General features: G+C 40.3%; 1 protein-coding gene across 8 annotated transcripts in view; it reads left to right on the top strand.

Moving 5' to 3' along the window:
• KLHL32 (kelch like family member 32) overlaps nucleotides 1–18,688 on the top strand; it is a 217,679-nt gene that overhangs the window by 176,124 nt on the left and 22,867 nt on the right. For all 8 annotated transcript variants that reach the window (XM_036317421.1, XM_036317420.1, XM_036317419.1 and 5 more), the window contains one exon: nucleotides 7,252–7,978. In XM_036317421.1, coding sequence (XP_036173314.1) covers nucleotides 7,252–7,978 — 727 coding nt within the window. The remainder of the gene's footprint in view (nucleotides 1–7,251; nucleotides 7,979–18,688) is intronic.

The raw sequence follows: 18,688 nt of genomic DNA, 5'->3' as shown, positions 1-18,688 counted from the left end.
TTCTTTCAATTCTTAATTAAAAATAATTTCAAACAAAAAGTTGCAGTAATAAAAAAGAGGACAGAGAAACCCATATAATTTTCAAATTACCTCATTTGCTTTATCATATGTCCTCTATCTCTAGATATTTATTTATAGATAGATAGATAGATAGAATATATATATATATGTGTATATATATATACATACATATACATATATATAGTAGGAGCATATATACAGGATATAGTATTGAGATATATATATATATAGTATACATATATACTATATATATATATATATATATATATATATATATATATATAGTAGCAGAGAGAGTGAAGGGGAGGGAACTTTTTTCTGAGCCATTTGAGAATAAGTTGTATACATCAAGTTTTGTTTTGTTTTTAGATCTCTTTAAAAAACCTCATAACTGCTCCTCTTCATGGACATCTGTAGTAAAACACGAAGGATTTATATAATCTGAAGAGAAACCAGAGTATTATCAGGCACACATTTTATTCTGAAGATAAAAATAAGAACATGTGTCTGTCTTCCAACTTTATAAAGTTTTAAATGAACAATGAAAGAACATATGTTATTATCATATCTGCTAAGCTGAACATTCTTTTAAAAATCTGTCAGGTCGTTTTTTCTGATAGAACATGAACCCGGGGCCTCATCAGATTTGATTCTACTGAAATGTATTTCTTAGAGGAAAAACAGCCTAGGTGTCTGACATAAGTCTGTAGTCAGCTATAATGGTTAATGTGCAACCTCCCTTCAAAAATCTGTTTTACAAGCAGAATGTTGACACGATTTTAATTATAGCACTCAAGTGAGCACTGATATAATTTTTAATATTCCTCCATAGTAACGTTTCCATTGTTCTGGTGGAGGAAAATGCTCTGGTCCTGAGTCCCTAGTTTCTGGTGCTTTTGGATTTTATAGGTATGTTGTCTTTTTGAGAATGTTATCTTTTTGAACAGAAAATTTTCATTTGGTCACAAAGAGGAGAATATGACTCTAAGTTTTGGTGCATTTATTTATTAACATGATTTTTTTCTCTCTATGGCAGTCATGATTCTGGTTTAATATGTCACTGCCTGGACCTTGCATGACTCACCTTAAAGAGATGAGCTTCTATGTAGTTTAACCCCTGCTCACTGGCCCTTGGGGAACTTTTCACATTTATCATCTGAAGAAGATGTGATAATAAAATGGTATATTGCTAAAGTTTTATGCTTCTGCTTATTAGAATTTAAGGCATTATAAAAATAATCTATAAAGTAGTCAATGCAACTTCCCTTGGAGAGCGTATATTAGAAGATGGACAGTATGCTTGCCACCCTTTAGAAACAAAAAAATCCTGTCTAGGCATTGTCCCTCATGCTATTGAAGCGCACTTCTGTGGCTTCCCACTCCTTGCTGCCCAAGAGTTCTTTGACATGCCTGGCACTTTGGTGGAGGTTCAGGAATGCCAGGTCTCTGTTGGTTTGCTCTTGTGCCCTTCCTTTATCCCTTTCTGAAATTGTGGAATGCATGCTGCCTTATGGGCACTGAGGGGAGACTGGTGCCCTGGTTTGTCTCAGTGGCATGACAGGACTGGCAAGGATATAGACATGTGTGCTCCTGCCACAGGGAGGGCTCAGTGTGCCCCTACAGCAAAACTATCTGCAACCAAGTTTTAAGCAGGAAAACAATTATAGCTACCCCTGGCTGAGAAGCAGAATAAGGCTGTGGGCAAAAATACCGGTCTTTGCTTATTCAGCTCTGGCTGAGAAGTTCTGTGAAATAGTCATTGCTTTCAGACAATGTTGTGAGCACTATATCTTTTGTTAGTGTTGCTTAAAAAGATTTGATCACTCATCTGATGAGAACTGCTGTGGTAAAGGGCATTTATAGATACAGTTGACACTTGTACATTGTGAAGTTTAGGGGCGCTGACCTCCCATGCAGTTGAAAATCCACATATAACTTTTGATGTCCCATAACTTACTTACAGTTTCCCCTTAGTACCCATGGGAGATTGGTTCCAGGTACCCCCAAAGATACCAAAATCTACAAATGCTCATGTCCCTTACATAAAATGGCATTGAACAATGCATATAGTCGGCCCTCCATATCCATGGATTCCCAACCATGGATCAAAAGCCCTGTCTTGAGGTGCTTGAACCAAATGTACTCTAAAGTTTCTTCTTGCCCAAGTATTTTATTATGTATTTGAGGGCTTAAAAGACTACAGTGGTTATTGCATTGCCAAGGATCTCAAGGAGAGGTGGCAGAACCAACTACCTGAGGGAGTAAAACAAGAATTGTATGTACACTGCATGCCGCCATGTGGAGTCGAGAGCTTATGAGGGCTTTATATAGGGAAGCTACAAAGATGAGATAATAAATTAGGAAACTGAAGCCTATGCTAGATAAATAAAAATATATAAGAATTGATATTATTTGTTCAAGAGAAATATGATAAATAGCCTAAGAATATCCTAGGAATTTTCAATGTATGCGACAAGTATTTATAGCCTACTATGTACCAGCCACTGTTCTCATTGAAGATCTGAGGATGAGATGAGTTGATGTACAAATAAGCTGTAGCAGATGCTTCTTTAGGAAGCAACAGTTCTCCACTAGGATAAGACCAACTAGATTGGGTCAGGCAGGGTGCTTGGGTGATGCCCTGTGGTCCTTGGAGATGACAGTCCCCTGTGTTTCAGATGGTTAAGGAAACATCTTGCCTAATGGTCATCTTTCCTAAGTACTCTGTATTGTGTCCTCCCAGACTGAATCCTTTATTTCTTTCCCACTCTTGCTGGCTTGTCACCAAAAAGTGGGAGATAAGACTTTCACTGAATGCTCCATTTCCCTCCCAGTTAAAATATGCTAGAGTTTAGGGTGATGGGGATGTCATCATACCAGAATAAGTAAGGTAGAATAGAATTTCAACCTTCCCTGAGAACATAACCATCAAAATACACTACAAAGTGAACTGTGTCTTTGGATTCTATGATGCCCCAATGATGAATCAGCCTTCTGCTTACAGTAGACTCTAAACCCCTTAAATGGGCTCCAGCATTCCCTCCGCCACCTTGCCTGTGCTAGTAGTGCAGCATGGCAAGCAATAGGGAGTGCTAGGTGGGGTTCACAGTGGAGAAGTGATTTTGACGTAGCCCATTGTTTTAAATTTTTTGACAGTGCTTTCATTATTTGGAAAAATTAGAGTTATCCATGGTTTCAGTGTTTTTTCTCTTTTACACTTTCAAGAAAGTAAAAACAGTACAATAACACTATTATATTTATCTATGATTGTAAAAGCAAAACTGCATGGAGTGATCATACCACTTGCCTTGTGCTATCAGAATCAGTTGTTGAGTTATAGACCTTATAGAACCAAGGTCTCAAAATATTGTCTTAACCATAGTAAGATCTTACCCACATCTTACTATGTAGGAAATATGCTGTGTTACCCATAGTAATAAGCTATAAGTATCCTGAATCTTTACTAAAGCATCCTACTAAGACTTTATTGATTTAAACCTTCTTAAATTGGAAACAACATACTTAATTTAGTCTAATAAAGCAGCAATTTGCTAATTCATGAATGGGAGGAAAACTATCTAAAACTTTCCTGTTCAAAGGGTGGTCCGTGTCCCAGAGCATACACATCAACTGGAGACAGTTAGAAATGCAGACTCCCGATCCCCGCCACCTTCACCTATTGAATTAGAACCTACATTTTAAGCAGAAACCCCAGGTAATTCTTGCACATTTTAAGTGTGAGAAGCACTGGATTTAAATCTATATATATAGAAGCCTAAGTGACCGGCCGACTGGCTGACCGGCGGTAGCTATGATCTTCACTGACCACCAGGGGACAGACGCTCAACACAGGAGATGCCGAGCGACAGCAACTTTGCAGAGTGCCCTCTTGCACTCTGGGACCCCTCGGGGAATGTCAGACTGCCGGTTTCGGCCCGATCCCCACAGGCCAGGTCCAGGGACCCCACCAGTGCATGAATCTGTGCACCGGGCCTCTAGTTTATAAATAATACTATGTCCAGGTGAGATTGTTTTGAAGCTGGGGGCAAAATAGTTCATTGTAATTCGTATTTACCTTTGATCTGGAGAAAAGGTAAACCCAAGTATGAATGACTCTGAAACTATTTAAAAATGATAGAGTGTGAAAAATATAAAATCTGTGAGAAGTTAGAAATATTGGCTAGAAATAAGATCAAGATAATCCCAGAAAATGCAAACTAAATGTATGTGCACAAAGTCTTCTATTAATACACAGTACTTGGGAAATTTGAGCGTGGAAAGCATCTTGATACCTGTGTACATGTGACATAGCAGTAGACAGAAAACCAGAATTTAATCAGTAATAGATGAAGGTGGCCACTTCCCACTGCCGATTTGATTCATGAGAGATTTTCTTAAAGGCAGAGAGCCTAGTTGTGGCTGGTAAACTTCTCACACAGTAAGTGATACTGTTTGGTAGAAAGATAAAGGTAAACCGGAGAGTGTTAAGAGATGGGCTGGAAGATCGATTATAGTATAGGGAGAACTGATTTATGAGGAAAGAGAAAAATAATTATATGGGCAGCACTGTGCTGTAAAAAGGGACTATGGAGACATGGGTATTTGTCTAATGTTTTTCCAGTGCTGTTTCCTGTAGCATCCACATGAAAGATGCAGAAACATTGGGATGTAAGAAATTTGTTACAAAGCAAAGCAATGCCAGCTGGAATTAGTCTGTTAAATTAGGAGCAATATTAAATATTAAGTTTTAGAAAATTTTACCTGGTGCATGAGAAATTGCTTTGAGTGGGATGACTTTATCACTGACAACTCTTCAAAGCTCTGTGGGCAAAGAATAGGAAATCATGTACTAAGTTGTTGAATTATCTTCTCAGGGAAATAATTGGAACCCCATCCCTAGAAACTTCTAAATGATGGTGGAGAAAACCCAGGATGCTGCCTGTGGGAAGTCTCCATGTCTGGCAGAGACCTTTTGATGAGTGACCTTTTCCTTCTGCAATCTCTTTGATTATTGCTGCTGTTACCATACACAGATCTTTTTTAATGATGTTTCTATCTTATTTAAATTAAAAATGCCAGTATCTAGACACACAGCTACAGAGTGTCACTCATCTGCCCTCCATGATGTCTGCCTCCTTGGCCTTGGCAGGTTACCTGCACCCAGTGACATTCCCTTGCCACTTCTCCAAATTTCGGAACTCATTAAAATATGCATTTCAGTGCCTATTGAAAGCGAATTCACTTCCTATATTATCTCCATTCAGAAAGCTAAAAAGATAAGCCCAAAATATGTGTTGCCTTTTGGAGCCATTTGTCAAATGGACACAGAAACTCAGGAAGTCTGAAATCATCTAGTGCAGTGGTTCTCAACCTTCTGGCCCTTTAAATACAGCTCCTCATGTTGTGACCCAACCATAAAATTATTTTCGTTGCTACTTCATAACTGTAATGTTGCTACTGTTATGAATCATAATGTAAATATCTGTTATGCAGGATGGTTTTAGGCGACCCCTGTGAAAGGGTCATTCAACCGCCAAAGGGGTCGCGACCCACAGGTTGAGAACCACTGATCTAGTGTTTTGGAGAGTTTAGTGATCCTTATTACGAGGACAGAAAGCAAGTAAAAAAAAATTATTCAGAATTCTAATTCATTACTTTACTTCTTTAAAAAATTGATTTCAGAGAGGAAGGAGAGGGAGAGAGAGATAGAAACATCAATGATGAGAGAGAATATTTGATGGTCTTCCTCCTGCACACCCCCAACTTGGGATCTAGCCCACAACCCGGGCATGTGCCCTAACTGGGAATTGAACCTTGACCTCCTGGTTCATAGGTTGATGTGCATATGATGATGAGCCACACCAGCTGGGCCATTACTTTACTTTTCCATGCTGTTCCTTCAGACCCACATTTGTATTGCCTGGGAGATTGAGCTTAATATAGGTGCTGCACAGAATTGTTCATATCAGATATGGTGACTGGAGATATTAAATATACTTCTTTATGCTAATGTGTGGACAAGTTTGCCAAACTTAAATATTAACTCACATTAATTAAATTTCTTCGGGTGCTCCATTACATGAGTTAGTGTTTTGTTGATGGTATTTTCTAAACTACTGTTCAGTTTTGTTATTTATGGCACCTACTTTAGTTTAAGACATTCTCTTTATCTGTAGCCATAAGTTCTTACAACTTTTTTTCCTGAAAGTGATCTGGGCCTAAATAAAAAGGTTAGGATTACATTGTGCTATGTTGTTCATAATACAAAGATAATCTCTTCTATATCCTGTTTCTGGGGGAAAGGCTCTAACAAATTGCCAATATCTTACATGGGCAAATAACAACTGTCTTGAAGATGAAAACTAATTGAGAAAAAAATTTAAATTGATAGATTTCAATCTTCCTTTTTCTTTTCTTGCTTCCTGACTGATATACTAACCAAAGGGGCAGGGGAAAAAGTCCTTTTCCTTTCTAAATCATTCTACTAGTGTCATATTGATTTTCTCTCAAGTATACCCTGTGGTCTCAGATGATCACATATTTTCTTACATTACTTACATTGATACAGCACCTTGACTCATGGGCTGACATACATTGCTTGAACTGTGATGACACCACTCACCATTGACATTTCCTGGGGTGGGGTGTATCAGGCCTCTTTTGCATGAAATGTAAGGGAACAGGCTGCCTCACCACAATATTTTTATTCTTTGAAAAGTGATTATTGCCCGGCTGGTATGGCTCAGTGGTTGACCGTCAACCTATGAACCAGGAGATCATGTTTGATTCCCAGTCAGGGCACATGCCCTGGCTGCAGGCTCTGATCCCCAGTGGGAGGCAGCCAATCAATGATTCTCTCTCATCATTGATGTTTCCATCTCTCCCTCTCCTTTCTCCCTTCCTCTCTGAAATCAATAAAAATATTTTTAAAAATAAAATAAAAAGTGATTATTGTTCACTCCAAGTGATAGCTTAAAGTCCCCATTACTGTTGCTTAACATTGTTTCTAACGCCTACAACAATGTCTTGAGTTCTTTTATGTTGTTTTGTGGGGGAGGAGGGGGGTTGCTGATGCAGGGGGAGAAAATTCTCAACAGGTATCAAAATATGATTTGTAAGAAAAAAATGTTAAGTGTCTGAAAGGATACACAGTGGCCTTCTACATGCCCTTGTTTAGGCTCTCTTTCTTACCTTTGTATTGCCCTCTCCCCTCCCCTCCCTCTGTTTCAGCTAGCCGTGAGGTGGTTGGAACACAACTGCCATTACCAGTACATGGATGAGCTCCTGCAGTATATCCGCTTTGGCCTGATGGATGTGGATACTCTCCATACAGTTGCCCTGTCCCACCCCCTCGTCCAGGCAAGTGAGACTGCAACGGCTCTTGTCAATGAGGCCCTGGAGTACCACCAGAGCATCTACGCACAGCCCGTGTGGCAGACCTGCAGGACCAAACCCAGGTTCCAGTCAGACACTCTGTATATCATCGGCGGGAAGAAGCGCGAGGTCTGTAAAGTCAAGGAACTTCGGTACTTCAATCCTGTGGACCAGGAGAACGCTCTCATAGCTGCCATTGCCAACTGGAGCGAGCTGGCCCCCATGCCCGTGGGAAGGAGCCACCACTGTGTGGCCGTCATGGGGGACTTTCTGTTTGTGGCAGGAGGGGAAGTGGAGCACGCCACTGGCCGGACGTGTGCTGTGAGGACTGCCTGTCGCTATGACCCCCGCAGTAATTCCTGGGCAGAGATCGCGCCCATGAAAAACTGTCGGGAGCATTTTGTGCTGGGTGCCATGGACGAATACCTCTATGCAGTTGGGGGCAGAAATGAGCTGCGCCAGGTTCTGCCCACAGTCGAGAGATATTGCCCCAAGAAGAACAAGTGGACTTTTGTGCAGTCCTTTGACAGGTCCCTTTCCTGTCACGCTGGCTACGTGGCAGATGGCCTTCTCTGGATATCAGGTAGAAAATGCCTCCTGTGTTGGATTTGTCAAGAAACACTTTCATTGTGGGATAAATTTAAAAGTCAAGCTTTGGTAGTGTGGCCATGTGTAATTGGATGAATGAGCCAAAACTGCCATTTTTGGCTAATTAACATTCATTGATTGAGTACCTACTCGATATAGAATTATGACTTTCTGAGTGCTTAGTGAAGGAAAAATTCAAGATGGGAGTTAATAGCCCATCACACCTCTTTTTTGACCAAACCTTCTGTTGTTTAGATTGTCAGCTTTTGATATTCATGGATTGTATTGCACACCTTTGCCTTTACCTTTACCCTGGGCTGCCTGACTATGAGTCTTTCATCAAAGCCAGGGCAGGCAAAATAAAAGCCCAGGAAACCCATTTTGATGGGTATAGCAATGGGTATCCAGGTAAGAGGATTGCTGTGCATTGAGGGAAGGGATTGAAACTATTGGCTAAAGTAATGTTTTATATTACCTGTGTAGTGACTCATGGCATCCTAATCCTTCATTCCTAATTAGTCTTCCATTCTTTCTGATCATTTGGCAGGCATTATTATTTTAGTTTCCTTTTTTCTCATTTTTAAAAAAGCCTTTTGATGATGGAAAAAATAGAGAGGCTAGTGTAATGAACTTCATGTACCCATGACCCTAGCTCCAGCAGTTATTCACTTGCTTCCACTCTTGTTTCATCCACATCCACATACTTCTTCAAATTCCCCAGTGCTGCCTTTTCACTTGTGCAGAAGAAGTCGTCGGGGCATATGTATTAACATCTCAGTATCAACCTGTGTTTCCAGTTCTATTATTGCAGCGGTTCTCAACCTGTGGGTCGCGACTCCTTTGGTGGTCGAATGACCTTTTCACAGGGGTCGCCAAGACCATCCTGCATATCAGATATTTACATTACAATTCATAACATTAGCAACATTACAGTTATGAAGTAGCAACGAAAATAATTTTATGGTTGGGTCACAACATGAGGAACTATATTTAAAGGGCCAGAAGGTTGAGAACCACTGTATTATTGAAAAGACCTAAAATGTTCTCCTTTGAAAGGTTTGCCTATTGGGGAAGAAAGTTGTATCTTCTCTTAGTTGGAGGATACTCAAGCACTTAAGCCCTGACATGATGTTAAACAACCCAAATAGAACTTGAATTTCTATCTCAAGGTCAAAGAGGAAAATCAAATACTGTAAGTCTTCAATTAATGACATCAATCAGGTCTGTGACTTTAAGCAAAATGACATATAAGGAAACCTATTTTACCATGGGTGGTTGATATAAACAAGAGTTAAGTTCCTATGGCATCTCAACTACATTCTAACAAAGTGACATTGAACGAAATGATGTTATTTGAGGACCTGCTATACTAAGAGTAATTCTGAGATGTTTGCAGGGAGAAGAAACACTCATTTTTAAGTACACCTGTGAATGCTTCTCAGCTGCCTTCAACAGTCTCCCCTAGTGGTTTAACTTCTGCTCTGACAACATTTTCCCTTGCATTTAAACTAAATTTGTTTGGACTCTGCCCATTTTTTCCTTCTGCTGTCCTCAGTAACCAAGGAGAAAGCCACAGTCTCGCTTTTCGTGGGTAGTGCCTCAGTTATTTGCAATTTACCAATTTTCACTGAAGAACCCAGCTTATGTCAGGGCTCAAGTGCTTGGTAATGAATGAATGAAGCTGAGATTATGACTAAAGAAGAGGATAATGAGGTGGACCCAACAATTACTGATCCTATATACCAAACAAACATTTGATATAAGTGTACATGTTAATATATGTATGTATGTATGTGTGTGTGTGTGTATATATATATATATATATATATATATATATATAGCAGTAATATGCAAATGAGGTCAAGACTCCATAACGGTCACGACCAGCTCAGGAGGAGGGGCCGGACGTGGGCCCGAGCCTGAGAGAACAACACGCAGGTGCAGCCTGGAGCCTGAGAGATCAACACAGAGGGGCACCTGCTCCAAGCCTCAGATGCGGTTGGGGGCAGGCCCCCAGTGGGGACACACACACACACACACACACACACACACGCACACACACACGGTGCCTGCTCTGAGCCTCCCCCTAAGCCATCAGTAGGACATCCCCTGAGGGCTCCCAGACTGTGAGAGGGGGAAGGCTGGGCTGAGGGACCCCCCACCCCCCAGTGCACGAATTTCGTGCACCGGGCCTCTAGTATTTCAATAAAAGCCTCATATGATTTGTTCCTTTCTCTTTAAGTATAAATTTCAATAGTTAAAAAAATAACTACCAGGGCTGTAACCCTTTGCTGAAGAAACTTCAAAGTTGGCTATAAATAAGTCTGTGGTATAGAAAGAACAGATCTCTACCTGACTTGGATAACAAAACAATGATGAATTTAATGAAATTTATGAACTTAATGTAATTTATATTTTCTTCCAATTTATATTCCTTCCATTGACTCATTTAGTTTTCATATGTTGTTAATGTACTGCATTCCTACATTAACAACATCTTCTGAATTTTGCATGAATTTCTCACAAATAGTTGTATAAATATTTCTCTTTTTTTTTTTACTACAAAACTAGCTTTTTAAAAAATGCTGGAGTTTCCCTTACATAGTCTTAAGGATATAACTACTTAGTACTTTCTTTAGTGAAGCCTTAAAAAGGTACTGAAGCGTACCTTAGACTGGCTATAGCTATCACCTGGTATCAAGCTGACTTCTACTTCAATATGGGTCCATATAATTCCGTTTTATTAAATGCATCAACTTATTACAGACCTTATTGCTATATCACTCTGTTTTTTTCCTACTGTAAAAAGAAATACATTTTCTTTGTTCTTTTTTTTTTTCACTAATGTACGCTGCCTGTGTTAACCACACTTAATGAAAACAATCACAATTTTCTCAGGTTTGTTTCTCCCTACTGTGTACTTGAGATGAAAAACACTCTTCCCTGTGTATAGTGCAGTACTTTTAATTGGAAAGAGGAGGAAATCACCAGTGACATTTCTAATACCTTAAGTCGTCTGCCTCTTTTTTCAAGCCCAGCTTATAATAAATCAATTGTGAATCTAACCATGGATAGGGTAGGCGGGCAACAAGATTTGCTAATGGGCCCCTTTTAAAAAAGACAGATATATTTCACACTGACTATCACTGATTTCGAAGAGTTACCCTGATTTATTGGAGCAGATGAAACTGTTTGAGGCTATTCCTTATCCTTTACTAAATAATCAATTATTTCCAATTTAATTGATGGGGGACTGGGTCATTGACATTCTTCTGGTATTTTGCAAGCTTTGCCTGAGGTAGAGGTAGTACGGATTATAGAATGTGGATTTGGGCCTCAATTTTTGTGCCCGAGAACACATGAATGTTCTTTGGAGACTCATAATTTTCTGTGTGCCCTATTTCTCCTCAAACCCCCTTCCCTTTCTCTGTTCGTTTTGGGGTCAGGACACCTTGAACATCTTTTCATGGTTTTTAAAGTGAGGCAAGGAGAGATGAATTCAGAAAATCAGGCTGTATGGATATGCCCATTAGCATTTGATTTAGGATATTAGAGACAGTCGTATTTTACAGGTTCCTGTAGTATTTGCCATTGTGACCCAATTCACAAATGCTGCACATCATTTCCACTTGAAATTCACAATACCGAAATAAAATAAGAATTAAACATCCTCCAGTTGTGCTTTGAAAGGTCTGCTCTCCATTGTGAGGTATTGTCTGTGAAGTACTAAAAAGATCCTTTTGTGTGTGTGTGTGAGTGAAAGTTAATCCTGAATTCACCTTGCAGAACAACTTACCTTTTCATTTTTGTCAAAAAGCATCAGGATAATGGGAAGCTAATGACAAAATCAGTTTATTTTTAAAACTATAAAAATAAGACAAATGCTACTGCATTTGGTGAATGCTGCATTCTTATTAAGACTAATGCTGGCTCATAGATAAATAAGATTAATTCAGCAAACATACTTCCGGCCCTCCAGGAGCTGACAGTCAAAGATTTTTGCAGATATTTCATTAATGAGAGAATAGTTGTTAAAGCTTCTTTAACTCTGTAGAAGATATGCTTAGTTTTATGTTGATTAAATTTAGATGAAGCTTGCATTGCCCCATTTTAAATAACTTTAATTTATTCAAACCTACTAAAGGGGTTTTGGCTTTTCTAGTATTCATTAAAATTAGAACTATGTAAATTTTCATTAACATTATTTTAATGCCATAGCTTTAGCTTTAGCCTATCTGTGCAAATACTGTGCTTGCATCTAAAAAATTATATACAAAATATTGGGAACTAGCAGATGGCATGGCAGAGGCTGGGTTGTGGTGCACGGAGGTCACAGACTAGGGTCACACACATGAAACTTGCTGCACTTCTCACCAACCAGGAGATGCTGAGCAAGGTTCCTAGGCTTGTTAAGTCTTACTCAGGCTAGTGCTGGAGGGACAAAGGAGAGGAAGACATGGGTCTTATGCTGGGGCTCTTGGTATAGCAGAAGGAACAGACTTTTAAAAGATAATTATAGTACAGCATATGCTCTGTATGAGGGCAGAAGTCTTTCCTAGGTACAGAAATAGTGCAAAGCAGGGGGGAATTAGTGCAAAGGACATGAGAGATTTCAAGCAATTTTGTAGCACCTTTAGTCTAACTAGGCCACTGGTCCATTGGCTACTTCCTACTTACTCATGAACCTTCCTGACCTCATGCTAGGGCTTCATGGTCCAATCATTTCAGTAATTCTCTTGCCCCCTGGAAAGCACAGTGCTAGACAAATTCAGTGGTCCACTTTGTCTGTGTCTGTGACTGGGCAGCAAGCCCCGGGGGAGGAGCCAGTTAGCAGGGGCTCCCCAAGACCTCTCTCCACTCTCCACTAGCATCCTCACTTCCCTCAAAACCCCCTCCCCTCAGACTCAGAGAGGGGATCTTGCCTTCTGTTTCTCAGAGCAAATGTAAGCGAGGAGGTTCTCACAGCAAATCTAGAGAGATACAAAGAGGTGGTGGAGAGTGTGAGGAGACAGATGGGCAAGAGATGCTCTGGAAAGGGGACAAGGGCAGAAGGTTGGGAAACACGATTGAGGAAGATGCAGAGAAGGGGAACTAAGGATGTTACAGAAGGGCGGGTGAGTGGCATCCACTACTACAGGTCCGAAATATCTCCTCTGCATTTCTCAGTCAGGACCTACTTGGTAATTTCAGTGAAAGCCATGTCAGGGGAGTGGAGAAGGTTGAAACTAGGATGCAATGCTAGAAATTGGAGGCTAGAATGCAGTGTAAAAGGAAAGTGAGGACGTGAAAACTGCATTCTAGCTTCCACTGCATTCTAGCTTCCCCTTTAGACTAAACTTCATTCCCTGTATCTGATCTCACCAGACAGCTTTCTGATCATTATGCTCCTGCCGACAGGGAGAGAATGTGCTGTTTCTAGGTACACACATATTTCTGTCCGTGTGACAGCACATCTTTTTTCATTGTAAATTAATAAATAGCATTTTGGCTTTAGGAAGGAAAAAGAGGATAGGAAGGAAAGAAAAAGAAGTAAGTTTGGCTGAGAAAAGAGAGAGTAGCCAGAGGAGGAAATCCAGGGTCAAAGGAGGGACTTTTTTTTTAAAGGATGTGAGTGCATTAAGCGAATGCACAGATAAGAGAAAGGAGAGAGTCAAATGGAAGGTGAAGGGAAGAGGGGCATCCTTGGTCACTAAATGCTGAGAGCACCGCCCAGGTGTCAGGAATAGTGGTAAGTCCGGGAGATTCAGTATTGACAGACACAGGGTCCCTAACAGGCGAGAAGAGATTGGGAGGGATTCAGTCTGGGACAGGAGGGGAGACCCCTCAAGCTCCAGGCCTGGAGGGCAGGAGGCAGTGCTGGATGTGGATACTGCCACAGGGGAGAGGCAGGAACCTGAGTAGGTGCCTTCTTAATGGAGTCAGCGAGAGACAGGGTTGCCTGTCGAGGTTGTGCAGTGTCAGGACTCGGTAGAGCTCCTGAAGGAAGTGGCCTTGGAAGAAGCCTCCGAGAGAAAACAGAGGAAAATGACCTATTGTAAAGAGATTGTGCCAGAGCCCATGCTGAGGTTGAGAGCCACAAAAGTATGGCAACTCGGTTTGCAAATATCTGTCCTCTTTTTGGTCCGTGCTCAGCAGAGAACTGGAGAAGGCAGATCCTTGGATTCAGTCATGATGGGTGGCTTTTAGTCTGGGAATACCTCAAGGATGCTGTTGGAAGAAGGTCAGCATGCTGGCATTCCCGTTAGGTGCGTGTCAAGGGCTTAAGGTTTGCTTGAGGGAGAACCAGGTGTGCTGAGGGAGTGAGCACAGAAGGCAGCGTTTGCTGCCCCTGGAGGCGGCTCCCGCATGATGACGTCACCTGCCTGGTAGAGGTTTGGAGCTTGATCACTCGGCCTGTCCGCTTACAGGTTCCTAGCGAACCGGAATGTCCACTAAGATTAAAATCTTCTTTGCTGCTTCATTGTAGCAAGCAGCTGCCCTGGCAGTTACTTTTTCTCCTCTTTTTTCACTGCTGCCCCAACCTTTACTACTCCCCATCTGAAAGAGATGAAAACAAAACCACTGCAATATACAGACCATGTATCATAGAATTGTACACTTGAAACTTATATAATTTTATTAGCCAGTGTCACCCCAATAAATTTTATTAAATATAAATATAAAAAGCCCTAGCTGGTTTGGTTCAGTAGGTAGAGCATCAGCCTGCAGACGGAAGGGTCACAGGTTCGATTCCAGTCAAGGGCACATGCCCAGGTTGTGGGCTCAATCCCCAGTAGTGGACATGCAGGAGGCAGCTGATCAATGATTCTCTCTCACCATTGATGTTTCTCTCTCTCTCTCTCTTTCTCTCTCTCTCTCTTCCTCTCTGAAATAAGTAAAAATATTAAAAATAAATAAATAAATATAAAAATAAAAAATATTTTAAAAAGCCACTACAGCTGAGATGGAAGCCAAACAATCAGATAACCTACTTTCTCCAAAATAATTAACAAAGCTTTCATCCTAGCTTGCTCCCCTGGAGAAATAGCACTTTATTTACCCTCAGATTACTGCTCAGAGAAAGAGGCTTAAAGTGGTTACATGATTTCCCAGATCACATAGTTAGTATTTTATAAAATTGGAATTTGTGCCTCTGGCTTCTGAAAACCATGTTTTTCCCATGAAACCACACAAACTAGTTGTTTATCACTACAACAAAGATCTCAAAACATGCCCACATGGTCAGAAGAACTTCCAAATGACATGATACACTGGAGAACAGTCAAACCTGGAGAGTTGTTTAGAATCAACAATCATTTGTTTGTCTTTTATGGTTTAACTGACTGTCTTTCCCAGGACATAGAACGGAGCCACATAACGTCTTCCTTTCTGTGGTTCTGTAGTTCAGTTTCTAAACCATAAATGTAACACAAAGTTAAAAAGAAATTTAGTGATAATATGGAGCTAACTCTAAACTGCATCTGGTTTAGATTAGAACATTGTTTTCTGCAAGGATTACATGTTATATTTAATACTAGAGGCCCAGTGCATGAAATTCGTGCATGGGTAGGTTCCCTAGGCCTAGCCTGCAATCAGGGCCGATCATGTTCCCGGTCTCCTCCTTCCTTCGCTCCCTCAGTGCCCCACCACCACCAATGGTCACCCGCCATGCTCTGTGTCACCCCCTGGTGGTCAGCGCACATCATAGCAAGCAATTGAATTCCCAGTCTCCTGGTTGAACTCCAGAGGGGACAATTTGCCTATTAGCCTTTTATTATATAGGATAGTCATCCAGTGGCCTTTAAAATTGTTAGTTTAGTTAATTAGAAGAAAAAAAAAAGTCTAACCCATTGACTCCAGAATTCCTCTCAAGGAGAGAAAAGAGAAAAGCCTTTGGTTAGGTGATCCATTTGTGTCTATGAACCTAGAAAAAGAAGGTAGAATAGTGAGCTAAATTCCTCTACCTACGAATATGGGAAATAAGTCATTTTCTTTCTTCCTAAGAGGAGAGAAGATTAAAGCTTTATCATAGAAATGGGGAATGGCTGAATAATTGGTTAATGGCAGGAGGGTGATAAAAGAGCCAGCAACAACCCAGCTAAGCCAGGACAACAGAGACAAGCAGAAATGACCTTCAGAGGTTAACCCTGCTAGGAACATGCAGAAATCTTTGGAGGCAGGATTTCAGCTTTCTGTAAAATGAGGAATGGGAGAGGGAATTTTATTAAGATTTTAAAGGGCAGCTGACATCTGCATTGAGGTAGATTTTACCCTTGTTTATCATTTCATTAATTTAAAATAGCACATTTGGCATACTTTACATATTTTGGGTCACAAGTTTATATCTGTTCACTCTAGGTAACATAAATACAATTTATTTTCAGCTGCATCAACCCTTCCTTTATAGTTTGTAAATTCGAGACTTTCTTTGCAGATTTTGAGTATATTAATTAGTCATCCATTTGTGTGGTTTGCTCAAGTGTGACAGAAATAAAATGGATACTAGTTTTAATTTAATGCATGGATTAAGTATACTTCTGCTCGTGATGCTAATTTAGTAGAATGACTCTTGGCTTTAATTGTTTATTTAGCATTATAAACACTCCAAAAATATGGACAGTCTAATCTGTAAAATTGATAATAAAAAGCTTATTTTTTGCATTTATTGCAAATATTCCCATGATGTCCCTTTTATCAAGGACTAATAATGAGTTTGTCCCTATAAAAAATGATTAATATGAACTCACGCCTAATATCAGGTCATTCTTTTGATAATTAGACCTTAAGTGTGAAGGTTTAGTCTTTTGAGAACTAGAGTGATTTTACAGAGGAGATGCTTAAACTATTGAAGGAAACAGCCTTTGATATCCTTGTAAGCCAGCCAGTAATTCTGGTTATTAGGAAAAAAAGTGTTATAAGAAATCTATTTCATAATACAAAATTAGTTCATTATTAATTTCGTATTCCATACTTACTTAGTTATTTTTTCTATATTCCAAACATACTCATTTGTACCTTTTATGAAACTTTCATAACAAACTAGTACAGTATTGTAGTAAACTTCCCTTTGTAGATTGTCTCTATACCGTGCACTATAGCTCATCTGAAACCAATGAGAGATCTCATCATCTCTGTGTTGATTATAAGGAACCTGAGTTTGGCTGTGTTAAATGGTCCCCCCAAGAATAGAGTCATAAGTGAGCCTGTTGATAGCACAGCCTGTCCAGAAACTCTCCCCCTGACTGGCGTGAAGCTGGGCACTGCAGGCCTCCAAGAGACTTGGCAGAGAACCTGAGCTGGTTTTCCGTGATCTTGAACTGGCCAGCAGAATTCCAGCTTGGAGCATCTCCCCCGAGGGCATGGGCACACTGGGTTTTTTGCATCGGGGTGGGTACTAGTATTGTACTAGTGTGGGACTCTGTCAACAGAGGTATTTTCTGTCCTTGAAAAAAAATTAGCAGAGCTCCCAGACTTGACCTACCTTGATCACCAAATATTGAAAGTTGTTTTTTCTAAACACACAATTTTATAGACTCCACTAGCATTGACCAGTTGCTGCTCTTGAACAGAGTGGGTTTTGGAAGTCGGTGAATTCTCAGTAGTGCAGACAAAGATTGCTTGTTTGGCAGTCACCTGTCATCCTCTCTCCGGTACGCATTCATCCATTTGTCACAACACTTTGTAGGGAGGTGAACAGGGAAGCTTAAGAAAAATGCTTTCCTCTTGTCTTGATGATAGAAAGCATTGCTCACTGCTGGTAGCATGGTGGTAACTTTTCATTCCTTCTGGCAGTTTTTAAAGACTTATTTGACTTTGGGGGAACCTGCTGTATATCTTTAAGTCACAGTGCAAAAAAGTATAAGACAGGGTCGTTCATTTTCAATTTTGGTGGAAAGTCTTCACTTTGTCCGTGGCACTTCAAAGTTAGGGAAAACTTGGCTTTAAAAATGGATGCTGATACGAAATGGCATATTTAATGACAGATGTATCTATAGAAAGCTGTTAAGATGCAGATTATTCCCCCCTGGGGTGGGGGAGGGAGATCAAAACTGCCAATCTATAAAATATACTCGATGGCCTGGAATCTATCTTTGCAAGCCTTTGATTGCAGGGGACAGTGGAGCAGCATGTGGCATCATAACCCAGAGCAGACAAATCAGCTTGATGACTTTCAAAGCCAGGAACACCGCTGCAGGCAAGGGTACCCCATCTGGGAGAAATTAAAACATATAGCGACTGTTATTAATTCCATATCTATTTTTGTATAGTCAAATCTGTATGCAAATCCTTAGCATCTCATTTCAGCAGATGAATCTGAAAGTGAAGAGTGTTATGTGAAGGGAATGTAATGACCAAGCTCTGCCGATGAGTAACACTGCCAGAGACAGGTGGACGGAGAACTTGGGGGCTTTTTAAAAAACTTGTTTTGTAGTGAGAAGCAGTTTCTATTTATGTGCTCATTTGTAAATTATTTCAAAAGGAAACACAATAAAACCAATTTCTAAGGTTTTCCCTGGCAATCCTGACTTGGCAAAAGTTACAGCACTAGGTTTTTTAGGCACCTCCTGTGGTTTAACATTCTAGAAGTAATCAACCAAATAACTAACTAGGACTTCTGTCTCTACTCCCCACTAGTAACCCAGTATCTCATTTCTAAACATTGTCATGTGAGTGAGAATTTGTATGTGAGGGTAAGGAATCTAATTACTGAGTGCAGATTTTAATG

This window comes from Myotis myotis, unplaced genomic scaffold (assembly GCF_014108235.1).
Source record: "Myotis myotis isolate mMyoMyo1 unplaced genomic scaffold, mMyoMyo1.p scaffold_m19_p_7, whole genome shotgun sequence".
NCBI lineage: Eukaryota > Metazoa > Chordata > Mammalia > Chiroptera > Vespertilionidae > Myotis > Myotis myotis.
This window is presented reverse-complemented; position numbering and strand designations above follow the sequence as displayed.